This window comes from Heteronotia binoei, chromosome 1 (genome assembly GCF_032191835.1).
Source record: "Heteronotia binoei isolate CCM8104 ecotype False Entrance Well chromosome 1, APGP_CSIRO_Hbin_v1, whole genome shotgun sequence".
Taxonomy (NCBI): Eukaryota; Metazoa; Chordata; class Lepidosauria; order Squamata; family Gekkonidae; genus Heteronotia; species Heteronotia binoei.
In genome coordinates, this window is record NC_083223.1 from 178,451,304 (window position 1) to 178,472,044 (window position 20,741).

Genomic DNA, 20,741 nt, shown 5'->3' on the forward strand with positions numbered 1-20,741 from the left:
CCACAAATGTAGTTAGTCTTTTAGATGCTACTGGACTTTTGCTTTTTTCTGCTGCTACAGACAGACTAACATGGTTACACATCTTGATTTATTCCTTCTGTAATGTTTATTGTAGCTGTATAATGATAAGATTTCTACATATATTTTTAAACAAATAATGTGTGTATTTAAGTCTTTCTCCACTTATTTTTGATTGCTGTGCAGGTATGTAACTCCACTGATATGATAATCAGTAAGATTATACTGTTTGATTTGACAAGTATTTGTATTGCTGTGTTTTCTCCATCTGTTTCTTTAAAAAAAGCATTTGTCATATTCTCAGACAGCCAGTAATAATAAAATACTTCATCAGCATGGAGTGCATATGATAGTGTGATTTAAAGTCTTCTCTAATGGCTTCTCCAGCTATTTTCTATTGTGCTTGTAAACATAGTAAACAACTCATCCTTGTATCTTATTACCAGGCACATTTAGCCTGCTGCTGACGTTTTAGAAACGTTAGAGCTATAAGCCAAGGGATCATTGCACTTAAGAGTTTTGATATTATTTAAGGAATTCCATCTCATGTTGTGTTAGTGTAGTTGTTTTTAAAACAAAACAAACCTTTTTTCCCCTCCTCCTTCCCCAGAGTCTAAATGGTGTCTGGTTAAATTTTGAACGCATCGATCCATCAAAGGCCTATCTTTTAAAAGCAGGTGACTTTATTCAATTAGGAGTTCCTTTAAAAAACAGAGAAACAGCTGAATATGAATATACGTTAATAAAGGATGAATGGAAGAAAGTTAGTTCCTTTTTAGCATTGAAAAATGACCAGCTGACTGAAAAAATGAAGGACACAAGGGCTAAGCGTAAAATTAGCTTGGAGGAATTAGACCCTTCTAGTGTGGAAGGACCTTCCAATTCCAGGTCTAAGAGAGACAGACTGGCTTCTGATGGTGATTCTTTAGGGAAATCTGAGGCAGTCAAACAACCAACAGAAAATATGGATGTAGTGCTACTTTCTCCAAGACCAAGCAAGAAAGAGAAGAAGAAAAATCACTGTAGTGTTGTCCAGGTTGGGAATGCTGTATCTCCCATCTCTAAGGACCAGAAAGTTCTCAGTTTGGCACAGTCTTGGAGTGGTTTGGAAGAAATAATGAAAACACTGGCGGAGATGACAAAGTTAAAAGCCAAGATGCAAGAGAAACAGACAGCTGTCTTGAATGTGAGACAGAAGAATAAGAAGTGTACTCCAAAAGATATTCAAGTTTTAGAACAGGAATTGCAAGACTTGCAGGAACAGCTATGCAGTGAACAGGAGCAACAACAGCAGAGAGTGGAACAGTTGGAAAAGACTTTCTGTGAGGAGCTAGAGGTAAGTACTGCCATGTAAAAACACCCAGTTATCTGGAACTGTGTTGTTTGAAAAAGAGCTTTAAAGACAGGCATAAGCCAAAGAGAACAACTGGTTAGCCACATTTTTTACAGACAGAGACTCTTATCACTACTAGATTCAAATCCAGCAGCACCTTAAAGACCAGCAAGGTTTTGAGGGTATAAACTTTCAAGTGTCAAAGCTCCCCTGGTCAGATACTAGTAGGAGTGGAGATCCCTGAATTCTTATATCCCAGCCATAAGGTGGGAAGGGTGTTGCAAGGAAGGGAGTCGGGATGCAGAGCTACAATGCAAAATGTAATCAGCTTGATTAGAGAAAGAAATGTGTAGGAGTATGTATAGTTACATTAGAATCCTCTGTCCTTATTCAGCCCTGGGGGGAGTCCATTGTTCAAATTCAGCAATTGCATGTTGTAATGTAAGAGCATAAGAGAAGCAGTGTTGGATCAGGCCAATGACCCATCTTGTCCAACACTCTGTTACACAGTGGCCAAAAAACCCAGGTGCCATCAAGAGGTTCACTAGTGGGGCTAGGACACTAGAAGCCCTCCCACTGTTGCCCCCCACCCAGCACCAAGAATGCATAGCATCAATGCCTCAGATGGAGAGCTACATCGATACCCTGTGGCTAATAGCCACTGATGGACCTCTGCTTCATATGTTATCCAATCCCCTCTTGAAGTCTCTATGCATGTAGCTGCCACCGCCTCCTGTGGCAGTGAATTCCATGTGTTTGGGTGAAGATGTACTTCCTTTTATCTGTTCTAACCCAACTGTTCAGTGATTTCATTGAGTGTCCATAAGTTCTTGTATTGTAAGAGAGAGAAAAGTACTTTTTTCTCTACCTTCTCTGTCCCATGCATAATCTTGTAAACCTCTATCATGTCACTTCTCAGTCGATGGTTCTCCAAGCTAAAGAGCCCCAAGCACTTTAATTAAATATTGTTGAATTTTTACTGTTTTATCGTGCTTGTGATCCGCCTTGAGCCCATTATGGGGAAGGGCGGGCTATAAATTTACTAAATAAATAAAAAAAAGAGCTGCTAAAAGAGCTGCACTGGCTGCCTATTGTGTACTGAAACAGTTTCAAAGTGTTGGTATTGACCTTTAAAACCCTATCTGGCTGAGGACCTGTCTGTCTAAGGTCCTAAAGAGCACTGCATCTGGGAGTCCAAAATTTGCTATCCATCCTTGGACCAAGGGAGGCCAGACTAAGCTCTACATGGGCCAGGGCCTTCTCAGTGGCAGCACTGATGCTATGGAATGCTCTCCCAGTGGCCATAAGAGCCCTGCGGGACCTCTCCCAATTCTGCAGGGCCTGCAAAACCGAACTCTTTCAACAGGCCTACAACAACTAATGTGGGAAGAAGCTGCCACTATTATGCCACTGAGCAATACTATCTGTAGGACCACTAACAGATTAACAGAAGAAATGAGATTTCAATATAATCTGATTCGCCTGTGTTACAAAATCTTTTCTATAGCACCAAATGTTTAGCTTTTAAGTTGTTTATACATATTTATCATTTAAAATTGTAATTCAAATTGTTTTACTATGACTGTTAGCTGCCCAGAGTCCGCTTGTGGAGTGGGTGACATATAAATCTAGTTGCCCTTTTCTGGACTTTTTCCAATGCTATAATATCTTTTTTGAGGTCTGGTGACCAGAATTGTACACAGTACTCCAAATGAGGGCGCACCATTGATTTATACAGGGGCATTATACGTACTCAGCTTGCTGGGGGGAAAGTGTAGATGACTGGGGAAGGCAATGGCAAACCACCCCGTAAAAAAGTCTGCCGTGAAAATGTAGTGATGCAATGTCACCCCAGAATCGGAAATGACTGATGCTTGCACAGGGAACTACCTTTTTTGTAAATTATGATACTGGCTGATTTTGTTTTCAGTTCCCTTCCTAATAATCCCCAGCATAGCATTGGCCTTTTTTATAGCAGTCGCACACTGTCTTGACATTTTCAGTAAGTTATCTATTACGACTCCCAAGATCTCTCTCTTGGTCAGTCTCTGCCAGTTCACACCCCATCACCATGTATTTATAGTTAGGATTTTTGGCCCCAGTGTGCATTACTTTGCAGTTGACCATGTTGAACCTATTTGCCACATTGATGCCCATTCATCCAGCCTTAACAAATGTCTGTATGAGGATTGCCATTCTTAGCTTAGCAATAGAATGACCTAAACTTGTTACCTGTAAATGTAAGAAGTTCTAGACTCACTAGACTTTATGCAAACTGTGTCAATAAAAGGAAAACAATTCTTTAAAATAAGCTTGCTACCTCCTTTTCTTTGATATCTTTAATATAATTAAATTAATGTATGCATTATGCTGGGATTAATTTAATAATTTGGACTGGTTTGCTCTCTCAATTTATTTGAGTGGCGGCATAATTATATGTATGGTCAAATGCCATAGAACATAGTTGCTTGTTAAGAGAACTTATTTCATAAGCTCTGAAGAAATTTGAGCCAGTCTGTTTATACCTCCAAAATATATGCCTCCAGGACAGGGAATGCTCTGTGAAGACTGCCGGGTTCAGTATTGTTCAGAGTAGGCAGTGCTGGGTTGGCTGGACCAGTGGTCTGACTTGTTATAAGGCAGCTTTATCTGTTCAAGGGTGCAATCCTGTGAACAAGTACTTTGGAATAAGTCTCATTAAGCCCAATAATGCTTACAGCTGAGTAAATATGATCAGAATGAATATCACTGGAATCCCCTGGCCACATTTATAGAAATCAGTGCCAAATCTTATTTCCATTTTAAAAATTCTTTATTTTTAGTGGCTAGATAACATAAGTAAAAGGTAAAGGTGGTCCCCTGTGCAAGCACCAGTCGTTTCTGACTCTGGGGTGATGTCACATCACAGTGTTTTCACGGCAGACTTTTTTTGAACAGGGTGGTTTGCCATTGCCTTCCCCAGTCATCTACACTTTTCCTGCAGCAAGCTGGGTACTTATTTTACCGACCTTGGAAGGATGAAAGGCTGTGTAAACCTTGCGTCGGCTACCTGAACAGAACTCAGGTCACGAGCAGAGAGCTTTCTGTGGTGGTTCTGTGCTTACTGTCTCCCCTTTCTCTTTCCTCCTGGTCCTTCTGTTCCTTCTGTCTTAGAAGACATCGGGACAGAAAAGGAAGTACAACTGTGTTGAACTGAAAATGAAAGAGAAATTGGCTGTAGGACTAGAGCAACAATGCTCTTAAAAGCTTAGTGTAGCAGGGTTTTTTTGCTTTCAAAGGTAGTTATCAGGAAGAAAAAAAATTCCTTGCCGTGATGACCTGGTATATGGTTTTGTGGAAGAGTAATTATTCCCTCATTGATTTTGGTGATAAAATATCTTATTTCCTTAATTCCACAGCCATTTCACAGGGGATTACAAAGCTGCTATTCATTTTTGTTTGTTTTCATGTCCCAGTCAATCACTTATCCTTGAAATGATCTCAAAACAGGCTCATAGCCAGGATTTTAAAAGTTGGGGGGGCATGTAAAACAGTTGGGGGGCACTTAGCAGCTTCCCTCCCCTAACCACCACCACTGTGAGTCGGGGTGCCTGACCTTCCCTCCTGCCCCCTGCTGACACTACTACTTGAGGGCCCTTTAAATTGCATGGGAGGGGCAACAGCCACCCCTAGGTATCCCTCCCGTGCAATTTAAATTATGGGAGAGGAAGGGAGTGGCTCCAGCCTCTCAGCTTTCACCCCCACAGTGGTGGCAGGGGGAAGGTAAGGTCAGGGGCACCTGAATTGGGGCAGTTGACAGGAAGTTGGAGCAGGGCCCCCACAGGCCTGTCTCAGGATGTGGCTTTTATTTCCTTTGGCTAGCATAATGTAAACCTGTAACTGAGGTACACTAGGATCCATTAGGTACACTCAGGTAGAAATGTGAGGACCTAGAGAAAAAACATTGAAAAATTAAGAACCTCTCTGTCAAGTTCACCCCTTTTTTTCACTTACAAACCCCCCCCCCCCAATCTTTCTGATGGAAGATTTGGAAATTTTGGGGAGTACTGAAAAACACTCCTATGAAATACTTTCTCTTTTAGAATGAGTGAAATGCAGGGAGAATACAGGGCTTTCATTGCTCCTCAACAGTTATATGCCTTCTGTTGTCCTTTTGACCTGATGTGGTTGACCACTGTGACCCATTTACCCACTGATTGGGTAAAAAGTAGTTTATTGCCCTGCCTTGTAGGAACCAGAAAAAAAGATCAGAATGAGGTGAGACTGAAACTACACCAAAGAGGAAAATAAAGTTTCATTGAAAAATGAGCTGTCTCTAACCAAATAGCAAAAATTAAAAGTACATGTGCTAAGATACTATAGGATGCATTAGCTTACAGTTTTCTCTCGAGTATTGGGCATATTTGTAATTTTGCTTGTACAAAACTAAGGTGTTTATAATTTTTAACATAGATGCAAACATGAAAATATTAGAGATTGGATGTATTTGGGTTGTAAAATCCAAAGTGATGGGCTGCAGCTGGAAAGGGCTGACTATCAGATACTGCTTAGAATCTGCTTGCCCAATTTTGACAGCAGGCTTGGTACTCTTTAGTTGCAACTGTTAGTTTTCATTTAGAAAAAAAATTGAAATATATTACAATTGGAAGAGAAAAGTAGGTTTTTATGTCTCACTTTTTTCTACTTAAAGGAGTCTCAAATGGCTTACAATCACAATCCCCACAACAGGCATGTTGTGAGGTAGGTGGGGCTGAGAGAGTTCTAAGAAAGCTGTGACTGGGCCAAGGTCACCCAGCAGGCTTCATGTGGAGGAGTGGGAAATCAAACTTGGTTCTCCAGATTAAATTCTGCCACTCCTGAACAGTATACCCTTTGTCATTGTACTCAATTAAACTTGTTATATGATAAACTGGCCTTCTGTAAATATTGTTTACACAAGAACATAATAAATATCACTTTTGTTTAAGGAAACCCCCTGTAACTAAAAGTTATTGGTCCCAGCAGGCATTACAGTCGTTTTGGCAGACAGCATCTCTTTTTCTGAGCAAGAAGAAAGCCAGTGGAGTTTCAGTTATTGTTGCAGATGATGATGAGTGATGATGATGATGCTAGAAAGGAACAAATACTTAGTTGCTTGGCTTCTCCTAACATCCTGCATGTTCTTAGTTCTTTTTGTATTTGACTGACAGCCTCCTTTTCATCATTTAGGGAGCAAAGGAGGAACAGGGGGAAGAGAAACTGAAAGAACAACTGGCCCAAGTCCTGGTGCAGGTAACATAGTACAGTGATAGGCAATCCCCATATTTCTGAATGGCTCAAGAGTGCAGTTCAAAATGTCCACATAATAGGGCCATGTATGGAAAGGGGAGATATTTTTACAAACCTGGGGAAACTACCAGGTTTGCAGAAAAATCTCATGGTTTCATCATTTTGAAGCTGACTGCTATTTTTTCAGTTATGACTCTTAATTGGCACATGTTTAAAATATTTAGGGGATCTATCACCTGTCTTATTTTTCATTTGAAACTTTTAAGATTTATTTAATAACATATTCCTTCAAACTGGAAGATTGCTGTGTCATCAGAAACGATCATCTTTGCTGAACAATTGTCAATCATGCTAGGCTAGATTCATAAATTATGTATAGGACCAAGAGCAACATAAAACAAAAAGAGATAAGAATGAAGATAGAGCTGCTGAGGGTACCTGAATGGGAAAATTAATAACAGACAAATATCAAGGAAAGCATGCTTGCCAACTGGTACCAATCCTTTACTGCATGTATGGTGTGTTCTAGTGCACATTCTCCACTCACATGGGCCTAACTACAGAAAAGATGAGAGCATTTTGGAGGGTTGCTGTGTTGGTCTGAAGTAGAACAGCTAGATTCAAGCCCAGTCATACCTTTAAAGACCAACAATATTTTGGGGATATTAAGCTTTCAAGAGTCAGTGTTCTCTTCATCAGATACGAGTTGAAAGATCTGAGTCAGAAGGTAGGGGTATTGCAGAGAAGAAACTCAAGATGCAGAGGTGTAGTGCACATTGTAATCAGATTGACTAGAGCAGAGGAGAAATGCTTAAGGGCAGAAAATTAGTAGCTGTAATGATGTTAAACTCCTATGTTCAGCTCTTGGGGCATCCATTGTTCTGATTTTATGAATGAACTCACATTCAGCAATCTCACATTGTTATATCCCTTGTTTGAAGACTGCCACTCTTAGGTCAGCAATAGAATGACCTGGAAGATTATTCTCCCACTGTTTTTTTTGTTTTTAGTGTTGTGGTTTTTAATATCAGATTTATGTCCATTTATTTTTCATAGGGATTGGCCTTTTTGTCTGCTGTAGAAAGTGGAAGGGCATTGTGACATTTGATGGCATGTATGACATTGGAAGATGGAAAGTGAATGAACATGACATGGTACGGCTGGTGTTGTCAGGTCCAGTAACTGTGTTGCCAGAGTGAATATGGGGACCCAGTTGGCATCTTGGTTTGTTGCAATCCCTGGTCCCAGAGCCTGTGTCTGTGTCAGGTAAAACATTGTTGTAGGTGAGAAGTTGTTTAATGTCAGGAGGCCTGTCTGTAGAAGAAAAAAATTGCCTTCCTGTGAGTGAGGAGTACCACTGTCCAGCATAGGTTGTAAGTCATTAATGATGTGTTGAACTTGTTTGAGTTGAGAGTTCTGTGTGTGACTACCACAGTTGTTTTGTTGTTGTTTTGTTTGTGCCTGTCTTGTTGCAGGTTACCTCTTGGTATCATTCTGACTTTGTTGATCTGTTTCCTTATTACATCTGGTGGGTGTTGTAATTCCAAAAATGTCTTATAGATCCTGCAGGTTAGAAGCAGTTAGAAGGGTCAGAACAGATAAGGCTGTAATGTAGAGATTGGCTGTAGACAATGGATTGTTTGTGTTCAGGATGTTGACTAGAGGCATGTAGAGAGGTTTGGTGATCAGTAGGTTTCTGGTATAAGGTGGTTTTTCTGCTTCCATTGTGTATTGTAAAGTGGTGTCTAGAAAGTGTATTTCTTGCGTGGATTGATTCGTGCTCAAATTGATGGTGGGCTGAAGTTGCTGAAGGTCTGGTGAAATGTCTCCAGTGCTTCTTTCCCATTGAAATTTTATTTATTTATTGAAATGATGAAAATATCATAAATAAATAAATCTCAGTACAAGAGAGGTATTAATGGGTGGGAGCTGAGAAACCACTGTTCCAGGATAGATGACAGAGTAAACCTGTATCCGGAATGTACCTCATTGGAATGTGTAACATTGAGACTTATGTATGAAAAGTATTCCCTGCACATGGGAAGTTAACATACCAGGGAGAACTCATTTTCCAGACATCTGTGTGGGGAACTTTTTTCACATGAAGGAATGTTTGGTCCCATGTTTAATCTACAGTCTGAATGCTTATTTTAATTGTGACCTTAAGAATTAAAGCTAAGCTGTTACACATTCCACATTGATCTGAACGTTGACTAATCACATATTAGATGTCTTTGGTTGAGGATTTGCTTTACACTTTAAATCTAGAAAATAGAAAACTAGTAATGGTCCAAAGGGCCTGCTCAGCACCTCTCCCAGCTAGTGTTCATTTGGATAATAACGTGAAAGGTCTTTCCTCTGCATTGGTCCAAGGGCCATATTATCTTTACGTTTTTCCACTATAAAAACACTGAAATCTTTATACATTTTCAAGGGGTACATTTATTTAGAGAGATTTATTAGTGAGTTGATAGATGAGGGTGGTGGTGGTATCTAGTAGAATGTCCTAGTTCAGAATTGTTAATTCAAATTTTATTTTTGTTTTTTGTGTTCTCAGCATCATGCTCTGATGGAAGAACTGAGCCGCAGCAAAAAAGACTTTGAAGAAATAATTAAAGCCAAGGATAGGGAGCTGAAAGAGACTAAGGTATTGAACAAAAGTGGGGTGCAATATAATGAGACAAGTTGGTACAGGCTTTGCTACATCTGAAGCATCTGTTTTGCATCTTAAGGAAGCTGCTTGCTTCCTTTCCAGAGTAAGTCACCTCCTTGTTTTCCTTTTCAAGAGAGGGACTGTGTTTGGGATGTATGTAGCTTCTCACTTTTTAGAAAGTTGACACATGCTTGCTTCTCACTTTTTAAAAAGTACATTTTTCACATTCTCTCTTATATCCAGTGCATTCTCAACAGTTGTTGATCTTGTGTATTTTTTGTTACAGGAGGAGAAAGAGAAGGCAAGAGCACAAAAGGAGGAAGCTTTGAACCAGATGAATGATGTGCTGGAAAATGAGTTGCAGTGTACAATCTGCTCTGAACACTTTATTGAGGTAAATATTACTAAAACAGATGAGATAGGATGGGAGAAGTTTCAAGAAGCATTATAATAGCACAGGTATTTTCTCCTCACTGAATCAATTCTGAAGTTGCCCTATCCAGTTTAATTCATGGGTCTGTTATTTAGGAAATGCGTAGACCTCTTCTCCAGACTTGTATGTCTACTGAATATGGATTCCTCTCTGTAGCCTTCTGCAGGGCTTATTCTCTGTTCATATTACACTGATATATACATGGTGGTGTTTGGCTATAGCAGTGTGGATAGCACCTTTCTCTTTCTACAATTCTTTTAAAGAGTGTTCTTGTGAAACATACATATTGAATGAAAATATATATTGAGGCTGTTTGAAAATTATTTTTTCTGAATTAATTCAGAATTTTGTGACAATGTAACTAGTTACTTCCATTCACTGGAAGTGCAGTTGCTGGTAAACCTTTTCAAGAGAAAAATATAGAGGCTTGTTTAACCAGAGGTGGCCAAACTTGCTTAACATAAGAGCCACATAGAATAAACATTAGATGTTTGAGAGCCACAGGACATGAGTGTCAGATTTTTGAGAGCAGCAAGAAAGGCAGGCAGGCAAATAGATGTGGGAGAGAGAGGAGTGAGGGAGAGCTGGAAAGAAAGCAATTGTAACTTTAAATGCATTCTCCAAGCTGTCAGCATGCTTGGCTTGGAGAAGTGATTTAAAGAGAAATGCCTTCTTCAAACTGGCTGATGGGGTGGCAGGGGCTTTAGGAGCCACACAATATGTGTGAAAGAGCCACATGTGGCTCCTGAGCCGCAGTTTGGCCACCCCTGTGCTTAACGTTTAATGCCAGGTTTGGCACTCCATAAGTGAACCTTGACAGGGCGAAATGAGCATTCCTCCCCTTGCGTGCTCTGATTTTAAGAGGGATGTGAAGGGTAAGTGCAAGCCATAGCTTGCCAGTTCAGGTTTAACAGCAAGCTCTGGTTTCTTTGTCATGAAACAAGGAAGGCATGATCTTATGACATTATGTCATGATTCTGGATTATTCTGTGTACTCTTATTTGCAATTGTTATGCCATTAAAGGTTTGGAATTCGATTCTGGATTATAGGTTTTAAACATCAGTTGAATATGCAATTTCATATTAAATGTAGGAAGCTTTGTATCTTAATCTGTTGCTTTTCAAAGATTACAAAGACATCTTGATGAAAAATGTGTATGTTCTGTGTTTATTTTAAAAATGCGCAATTTCCAGTAGCGTAAGACAGCTTACAGAGAAACTATCAGTGGATCCATCTTTGAGTAGTCATCCTAGCATTAGTTCAAGAAGTAATCACGGGGATTGTCATATCGAGCTTTGCATAATAGTCCATAACAGAGAAGTTATTTGCTTGTTTTTCAATGAAATATTTCCTAACGAAGTTTCCTACTAATTTAACATATATAATATATATATACCATATTCTATATAATACATACTATATTTATACCATAATAAATGGGAAGGGTCACCAAAGATAGGCACAGGATTAAGCCTGATCACCTGGCATCACAGAATCGTAAGAGTGGAAGGGACCTCCAGGGTCATTTAGTCCAACTTCCTGTACAATGCAGGGAATTCACAAATACCTCTGCCTAAATTCACAGAATCCACATTGCTGTCAGATGACCATCCAGCCTCTGTTTAAAAACCTCCAAGGAAGGAGAGGTTTTTAACCTCCCGAGGAAGCCTGTTCCGCTGAGGAACCACTCTTACTGTCAGAAAGTTCTTCCTAATGTTAAGCCAGAAACTCTTTTGATTTAATTTCAACCCGTTGGTTCTGTTCCTACCTTCTGGGGCCACAGAAAACAATTCTGCACCATCATATTATGGCCCTTCAAGTACTTGAACATGGTGATCATATTACCTCTCAGCCACCTCCTCTCCAGGCTAAACATGCCAGCTCCTTCAGCCTTTTTTCAATCTTCTGACACCTCATCTGTTCTCCAAGAATTCTCAAAAATAATGACCAGAAGCTCAGAAATTACATCTGCAAGCTCTTGGATGCAGTTCATCTGGCCCTGAGGACTTGGTTTCATTTAAAGAGACTGGGTGTTTATGTACTACCCCATGCTGATCCTAGCTTGGAATTCCATACTCTCAATATATGTTCTGTTTTTGCCATGTTGAGCACTGTTTCCCTCAGAAGCGAAGACTGAGGAAAAGTAGGAATTGAGCAATTCTGCCCTCTCTTCCATCACCTGTTACAATTTCACTTTCCTGCCCTTGCAACAGACCTACCATGTGCTTGGTCTTTTTCTTACTCGGAACATAAGAAAAGAACCCTTTTTTTGTTGTTGTTAGCATCTTTGGCTAGGCTAAGCTCATGAGCTTTAGCTTTCCTAACTCTTTATCTATTTGTTTATATTCATCCTTGCTTATAAGGCCGTCCTTCCATTTCCTAAATAAGTCAGCAGAGGTGCGCATCCTCTGCCACCAGTCTCCCTCTCCCTCTTCCTGTCACTAGATAAAATCAAAAGTGTTGATAATGAGATTGCTTCTTTCTCCCTATCCTTTACAGAACAACCCTGGGTTCTGTGTCTCTGAAAGATGTGGTGAGCTGGTTGGGATTATATTCTTTCTTTTTCTCTCTATAAATTATCAGATTAAAAAGAATACAGTCTTCAGAACAGAGCTTTCTCTTTATAATTTTAAAGTTAATAATAGAGTGGGAGTATATATGTCACAAAATGCCATCAAATAATACTCAAACCAAAATGTCAGATATGCAAAGAAGATGCACACCATAAAAAATGATGTTGCATGAAAAGAAATAATCATGCGAAATATTAACACTTGCCTATATTAATAATTTTCTTCCCATTGTATTTTTTAAAAAAAATGTACTTTCTTTTTACATGCAAGAAAATAAACCACCTGAGGTCTTTTCAGTGATGAATGGGAGAGTGCTCAGATACTAGTTCATTTTTGTTTTTACAGGCTGTCACTCTAAACTGTGCACACAGCTTCTGCTCCTATTGTATCAGAGAATGGATGAAGCGCAAAGTGGAGTGTCCAATCTGTAGAAGGACAATATTGTCCAAGACACGATCGCTGGTTCTAGACAACTGTATTGATAGGATGGTGGAAAACCTAGATGATGAAACAAAGCATCGTCGCCTGTCACTCATCAAAGAGCGAAAAGGTGAGAGGTGGGTCTTCCATTCTTAGGTATTTGTATTTTGTTCAACACTTACTTACCATAGTGATCAATTAGAAATGTATCAATGGCGAAGAGAAATTAGGCTTCTGTCCACATGGAAAGCTTAATTTAAAATAAATAAATAAAAACGCATATCCAGTACAGTTCTAAAAACTGCTTTGGGTTCAGCATTTCAAAAATGTTTATACAGCAGGATGTCTAATCAACACTTATTCCAAGATCTTGTTAACTATTGGAATGTTGGCTGGCCAGGTAAATCAGATGTCTCCTTTGTGTCACATTAAAATTAATGTGATGCAAGCCAGGCTATGTTTTCTGCAAGAGTCAAAGATGCTGATTTACACACATGCTTATGTTGAGGCACGATATAGACATCACTCCAGTGTTTACTTAACTCACATCTAGAAATGTAAGAATTGAACAGGACAATGTAGGCTTTTAAAACATTTCAGTGTGGCATAGAGGGAAAAAATACAGATCAGTAAAAATAATAATATCCAAATAATACAGCAAGAAAAAGGCAAAAACTAGGAAACGTGTAGAAGATGCTGTCCTGAATGAAAAGGTTTTAACATGTAGGGATGCAGCAAGGTGGATTTCACAGGGGAAGGTGTACTAGAGCTCTCAAGCAATGATTGAGCATGCTCTGATATGCACTGAGATCATCTTAATATTCCTGAGTGATGGAATTTGGAGCAGAGCCTCTTCTTAGATCATGGGGAGGTTCATATTGAAGTAACACTTTTTAAATGCCTTGTTTCCAAGCTGTTTAGGGCTTTTAAGGGCTGAAGTCAGTACCTTGAATTTCACCTGGAAACACATAATCAGTTGCTTCAGTACTAGCATAGATGAAGAGGTGAAATAGAATTGGTTGTTATTGCATATTTATGTTGCTGCACTCTAACCTCAGATGATATATTCCAGTGTTTTCTTGTAAAAAAGCACAGAATCATATAGTTGGAAGGGAGCTCTAGGGTCATCTAGTCCAACTCCCTGCACAATGCAGGAAACTCACAAACACCTCCTCCTAAATTCACAGGATCTTCATTGCTGTCAGATGGCCATCTAGCCTCTGTTTAAAAACCTCCAAGGAAGGAGAGCCCACCACCTCCCGAGGAAGCCTGTTCCACTGAGGAATCGCTCTGTCAGGAAGTTCTTCCTAATGTTGAGCCGGAAAGTCTTTTGATTTAATTTCAACCCATTGGTTCTGGTCCTACCTTCTGGGGCCACAGAAAACAATTCCACACCCTCCTCTATATGACAGCCCTTCAAGTACTTGAAGATGGTGATCATATCCCCTCTCAGCTGCCTCCTCTCCAGGCTAAACATCCCCAGCTCCCTCAACCTTTCCTCATAGAACTTGGTCTCCAGACCCCTCACCATCTTTGTCGCCCTCCTCTGGACCTGTTCCAGCTTGTCTATATCCTTCGTAAAATGTGGTGCCCAGAACTGAACACAATACTCCAGGTGAGGTCTTTCCAGAGCAGAGTAAAGCGATACCATCACATCACGTGATCTGGACACGATACTTTTGTTGATACAGCCCAAAATTGCATTTGCCTTTTTAGCCACCGTATCACACTGTTGACTCATGTTCAGTGTATGATCCACTAAGACCCCTAGATCCTTTTCGAACATAGTACTGCATAGGTAATAAAACAGGCCCCTGAAGAACTCCACACTGTTTAATTCCCATGGGATAATCTCTCAAGACCATCTTCTGAAACCTTGTTTGGAGAAAGGGTAAAACTACTGCAAATCCTTGCCTCTAACTTTGTAAGGTATTTTTGAAGAAAACCAAGATGAATGATATTGAAAACTCCTAGGAGACTCAGGGTCACATGATCTCTTGAAAACTCCTAGGAGACTCAGGGTCACATGATCTCTTGGTTCTTCTCCTGATGCAATATTCATTAGGTCATCCTCCATCCCAAAACCAGATTCATCACAACAATTACAACAATTTTTCTGATGTACATTGCCCTGATCACTGTTTTATGTGGGAGGGCAGTCTAAAAATTAAATAAAATAAGCCAGCTCTGCCATTGGGTATAGAACTAACAACCAATGTAATACCTAAGCTGGATCAGGTGTCAACAATTTGAAAAGAATTAAGGCAGTCTACTGAAAAGAGCCCTGTGGCGCAGAGTGGTAAAGCTGCAATACTGCAGTCCGAGCTCTGCTCACGACCTGAGTTTGATCCTGGCGGAAGCTGGGTTCAAGTAGCTGGCTCAAGGTTGACTCAGCCTTCCATCCTTCCGAGCTCGGTAAAATGAGTATGCAGATTGCTGGAGGGAAAGTGTGGATGACTGGGGAAGGCAATAGCAAACCACCCCATAAAAAAAATCTGCTGCGAAAACGTGATGCAACGTTATCCCAGAGTTGGAAACAACTGGTGCTTGCACAGGGGACTTTACCTTTTTACTGAATGTTCAGCACATTTTTGTAGGAAAGGCCAAAACAATTCCTGATGATATGAAAAAGCTTCACTAGACTGTTTTCAGATGTGCCATTGTCAGAGAGGAATATCGCATATTTCCAACATCATGGTAACGACTGGTGACTCCTCCTGGGGTATGGCTTGATAGCCTGCCTCTGCCTCCTGACCCTAGTATTCTCTGAAGGTCTCCCATCCAAATACTTTCCAGGGTTGGCCCTGCTTAGTTTCCGAGATCTGATGAGACTGGGCTTGCCTGGGTTATCCAGGTCAGGGAAGATCTTTTTTATAGAAATAAGAGAGAAGTAATGGTTACTCATTAAAAATACTAAATCATGCCCTCAAAGGTACTACATTTTCAAATTTTTCACTCAGAATACACTGGGCAGGTGGTTTATTTATTTGATGATGCTCAAGTGATTCATATGCAGGAGCTACACAAAGCAGTTCGCTGCCTCAAGCAAGCTCCTCCCATGCCCCCTCATTGTCTGCAAGGCAGCTGGTTCTGCAGCCATCTTCCACCCAACCTGGGTAACGTAGTTTCAGGAGCAGGTGGCTACACCTCCTCATGTGCCATACTACCATGTACACAGCTGGCTGCAAAAGCAGCCTGACTTGGACTTGAGCTGGGTGCCAGAGGCATGGGTATGGTGGCATGCATGAAGATGACTGCTGTGCTGCCTGCTTTCAGTATGGTACCCTACACAGCTGCTTAGGTCACTTGGACATTGAATTAGCTTTGTTCACAGGGCCTGTCAGAGGATCAGACTGTATACTAGAGCGGCATTTCCCATTTGCTGGGTTGTGGCCCTGCACCGGTCCACAGAAGCCTCAATGCCGAGTCACAAGAAAAGCCCTAGCTAGCCCTGCCCCCAGCAAAGCATGAGCTCTGCTCTGCTCCCTTCCTTTCCCCATCTCTCTGTTGTGCAGAGAAAAGCTAGGCTAGAAGACTGACACAGGCTTCAAAGCCTGAGCTCCATTTTGCTTCCTTCCATCCCCCAATGTCTGTGTTGTGCAGAGAGGAGCTGGGCTGCCTCTCCTTCCCCTCACCCTGTGTTTGAGAGAAAAGCTGGAGTCCAGTGGCACTTTAGACCTATGAAGTGTTCTTCAAGGTATGAGCTTTCATGTGCCTTGCAGTATGTTCTTTTGGGAAGATTTCCCTGGGAGGCCTGTGGTGGCAAAAGGGGGAGGGGGAATGTTTTTTTCTGCTGGGCGGGGAGTGGGCATTCCAGTAGCTATTTTTTTTACCTAATGACCCCTGCGCAGAATTGTTGCTGGCTGGGGTCATCTGATGGTGAGGAAGGCTTTATTTTTCTTTGCCCCCCCCCTTCTTTCTTTCTTTCCCTGCAAGTGATGCTCTGTATTCTTGGTGCTGGGAGGAGGGGGGGAAGCAACAGTGGGAGGGCTTCTTGTGCCCTGGCCCCACTGGTGGACATTCTGGTGCTTTTTGGGCATCGTGTGAGAGAATTTTGAACTGGATGGTCCACTGGCCTGATCCAACATGGGTTCTCTAATAATAATAATAATAATAATAATAAATTTTTATTTTTATATCCCGCCCTCCCCCACCAAAAGGCGGGCTCAGGGCGGCTCACAGACATGACTACGTCATGATTCAATTAAAAGCAGATAAACATTATGAATACAATACAATTACATATATAGATTAAAATACATAAAAATAGGTGCTATAATTTCTGGTGTCACAATTCTCTTACATTCTTACGTTCTTTCTTTCCATGTCTTTCTTTTCTTTTCCTTTCCTTCCATTTCATTCTTTCCCTTTCTTTCTTTCTTTCCTTCCATTTTTACTGGATGTAACTTTTCTGTTCATTCTACTGTTGTTGCAGACATTGGAGCTCTGCCAATGAAAAGTTGGCACCCCCAGTTGTAGCCACCTGGCCTTTCTATGAGATGTCTGTGTGCATGAGTGAGAGGTGTGGGGCAGAAAGAGATTATTGGAGATATACAGCAGTAATGAAAGTGATAGTACTATGAACTTGGCACCATTTTACTGGTCCTGCTTTTAACAGCTGTCTGACACAAAAATTAAACTCCTCCTGTAGATATTAAAAAGGATGAAAGAAGTTCACTGGCTAAATATCTGCACAACAGGTTGCTTTTAAAGGCATGGGGAACACAGCCAGTAAAAACCTATAATCCCCTCATAAATATCCTTTTTAGGATAACTGCAGAAAAGCTTGTATGAACTTCACGTAACTTGAAATTAATTCATGAATTGCAGTACAATTCTCTACTACCTTTCGCAGCAATTTCCCCGTGTTTCAGCCAAGGAAAAGTATGAAAAATAGCTGTCAAAAGATTTTCTTGAAACCAAGCAAGCTTGGTTGTAGCTTGAGGCAGGGTTCCAGTAGTAGCAGCTGAAGAAAGGGCCTACTAAATGTGTCAGCATATTTTGAGGTAGAGCAGCTGCCAGGGCCCAGTGTGGGTGGTACACAGTGCTGGCATTCCTGATGGCAATGGCAACAGCACTCCCAACTGCATACACTGACTGACCAGTGCTGTTGAGGAAGGGGTGTGTAGGTGATGCAGGCAATTGAACATGGGCATGAGGAATACTTGCAAGCTGGAGAAGAACACAGATAGGTGCATGCAGGTGTGGGGGTGGAAAGAGGACCCTGGGAATGTATGAGAAAGTTGCAGACTGCCCACTTTCCACCTCCATTTTGGCTCAGTATGAGTTTCAGAGAGATTTTTCTGAAGTTACTTCAGAAGAGGCAGGTTTAGGGAAATGCCCTGGAAGTGACATTGCAGGAAGAGGTGGAATTTTGGTTAAGTGTGCCCCGGAAGAGGCATCAGTTGGCCCTTGACCCGGAAGTGACACCCGGAAGTGATGCCATTTCCTGTCTCCTGGCTTCACCCCTAAAAGTCTCTTGGGTCTACACCTGAATTTTAGTGGGCCATGAAGGAGAAGTGTAAACGGGCCACGGGGAAAAAAAGTTTGGGAAACCCTGTACTATAGTCACCCAAGGCATAGATCTTGTGTGCTGCTGACATACTTCTCTGTTTCAGCTTGCCTACCACCATATGCCTGATCTGTGGATTGGTCCTGTTCATTTTTCTTGAACATTCACATGTAGTGATTCTCTCCTATCCTTCAATGAGGCAGGGAGGCACGATAGGTCTGTAACAGCAAACACAAAGATATCTTGTAGCATCTTCAGAACTGACAGACTTATTGAAGTGGAAACTTTTCTGAGCTACTGCCTCATATGGAATAAATGAATTCTTGGCAGATTATATACACACAAGTGTAGGCTGTAAAAAAGCCATGAACATTTACACAGAATCTTGCAATACTTTGGGACCTGCTTCCCACTTTGTGTTTCAGATTATCACATCTGACAATTTATTTATTTATTTATTTATTTAAGATTTATATCCCGCCCTTCCCACGAGTGGCTCAGGGCGGCTTCCAGTAGTAGATCCAGCAAAATTACAATATTTAAACATATAAAGGGATCAGCATTTAAAACAGATAAAAACAGATAAAACCATAGTTATCAATAAACATTAATAAATATTTCAACTGTATATAAAAGAAATCTGGCAAGTTACGTTAAAATTCTCAAGCTAGGTATAGGCTAGCCGGAAGAGGGTCGTCTTACAGGCCCTGCGGAACTGAACAAGGTCCCGCAGGGCCCTCACCTCTTCCGGCAGCTGATTCCACCATGTAGGGGCCATAACAGAGAAAGCCCTTTCTCTGGTGGATTTCAAACGGGCTTCCTTCGGCCCAGGGATAGTAAGGAGATTTTGTGTTCCCGACCTCAGTACTCTCTGGGGAACGTGCGGGGAAAGACGGTCCTTCAGGTAGACAGGTCCCAAGCCATATAGGGCTTTAAAGGTGATGACCAGCACCTTGTACCGGACTCGGTATATTACTGGAAGCCAGTGCAGGGTCCGAAGACCCGGCTGAATGTGTTCCCGCTTTGGGAGACCCAATAACAGCCGGGCCGCGGCATTCTGCACCAGCTGCAATTTCCGAGTTCGGGACAGGGGCAGCCCCATGTAGAGGGCATTACAGTAGTCTAACCTCGAGGTGACCGTGGCATGGATCACTGTTGCTAGGTCGTCGCGCTCCAAAAAGGGGGCCAACTGCCTTGCCCGCCTAAGATGAAAAAACGCGGACTTGGCAGCGATTTTATCATGATAAACATATGTAAAGATATTTTTGTCTTTTTCTCTCTGTACTTTCAGAACTCAAACAGAACCCAAAGTTGCCATGACATAGTTACCAGTATTTCCAATTCTAGTCATGGATTATGCCAGACCCCAAATTCCCCAAAAGGGGGATGCTTCGCAGTCCTCCCCTAGCCGCATAGTTTCCTAAACCCCCAAAACCTGCCAAAAAAACCCCTTGAACTTGTTTGAGGCCCACAGAGCTGATCCTGAGGACACCTGTGTACACAAAGCCTTATGAAAGGCAGTGACGTTGAGCGTGCACCGAGTGTCTTTCCCTGAACTCCTATTAAACACATATGGAGATGCAGTATTAACATTTTTACAATTGAGGAAAGGTGATTTGGGGTCATGCTACACCACTTCTGCAGTACCTCCCCCCACCATGAATATCTAAAAATATCTCATGTCCAGTCACAGATAATCCAGACCTTGCAACTGCTCTGTAATGTTTGAAGTAAGATGTTTTGTTCTTCATCAGGTGCACAAATCAGGTAGCTGTTGCAGTTTCTCAGATCTGATATTTGAGGTGCACAAAGGCTTCTTGCTTCTCCAGCCTGTTCTGTTCTGCTGTTTAACCCTGAGTTTATAATGAAATTTAAACTATTTGAAAAACAAATATTTAAATCTGAGTGTCCCTTAATTTTTTTTAAAAAAACCTTGCTTGAGCCTCTCAAAGGGTTTTGGACAGAAACAGATGGCTCAACTGATGATAGTGTCTCTAAATGGAAGGAAAAGATGTTGAGAAAACAGGGCCCATCTTTGTGTCTTTAGATGGTATGCCTGGAGAAGGGACATGAAGAGCAGAAAAAAGCCAGAACATCTTGTTGCATTGGCCCCAAACACTGTTGTACACTGTCACCAGTGAAGCACTGGCTAGAAAACAATTGAAGGGTGAGTATTTAGCTGCCTGACCAGTCACGAACAAAACTACTTTAGAAACTCCTGATGCGTGCGCATCCCTAAAAAATTTGGAAAGCTGCTTCTTTCTCCCTTGCTGGTAGTTAATAACAACAGTTTGTGTAAGTCATCTTTGTTTGGCACAGAATGGGTAAGAGTTGGTTTAAACTTTAGAAAGAGTATCTGAATTTAAAAGGACAAAATGGAACCATGGCATTATAAGCTATGAATGATATGCACATCTTTGACAGCTGGGATTCTTCATAGTGTGAAAGTGGCTTAGGCGTTTTAACAGTAAAGTGTGAAGTGTCTCCCAATGGGATTGTTAAAGAAAATTCTTATTGGTAAGTTGCTAGC

At 41.2% G+C, this 20,741-nt stretch overlaps 1 protein-coding gene across 2 annotated transcripts in view; it reads left to right on the forward strand.

Annotated features, from left to right (window-relative positions):
• Nucleotides 1–20,741, forward strand: part of RNF8 (ring finger protein 8) — a 28,120-nt gene that overhangs the window by 4,575 nt on the left and 2,804 nt on the right. The window contains exons 3-7 of one of the 2 annotated variants that reach the window (XM_060244857.1): nucleotides 629–1,354; nucleotides 6,560–6,622; nucleotides 9,177–9,266; nucleotides 9,559–9,666; nucleotides 12,625–12,829. In XM_060244857.1, coding sequence (XP_060100840.1) covers nucleotides 629–1,354; nucleotides 6,560–6,622; nucleotides 9,177–9,266; nucleotides 9,559–9,666; nucleotides 12,625–12,829 — 1,192 coding nt within the window. Of the gene's footprint in view, nucleotides 1–628; nucleotides 1,355–6,559; nucleotides 6,623–9,176; nucleotides 9,267–9,558; nucleotides 9,667–12,624; nucleotides 12,837–20,741 lie in introns of both variants that reach the window. The other variant, XM_060244865.1, reaches the window with a different exon arrangement.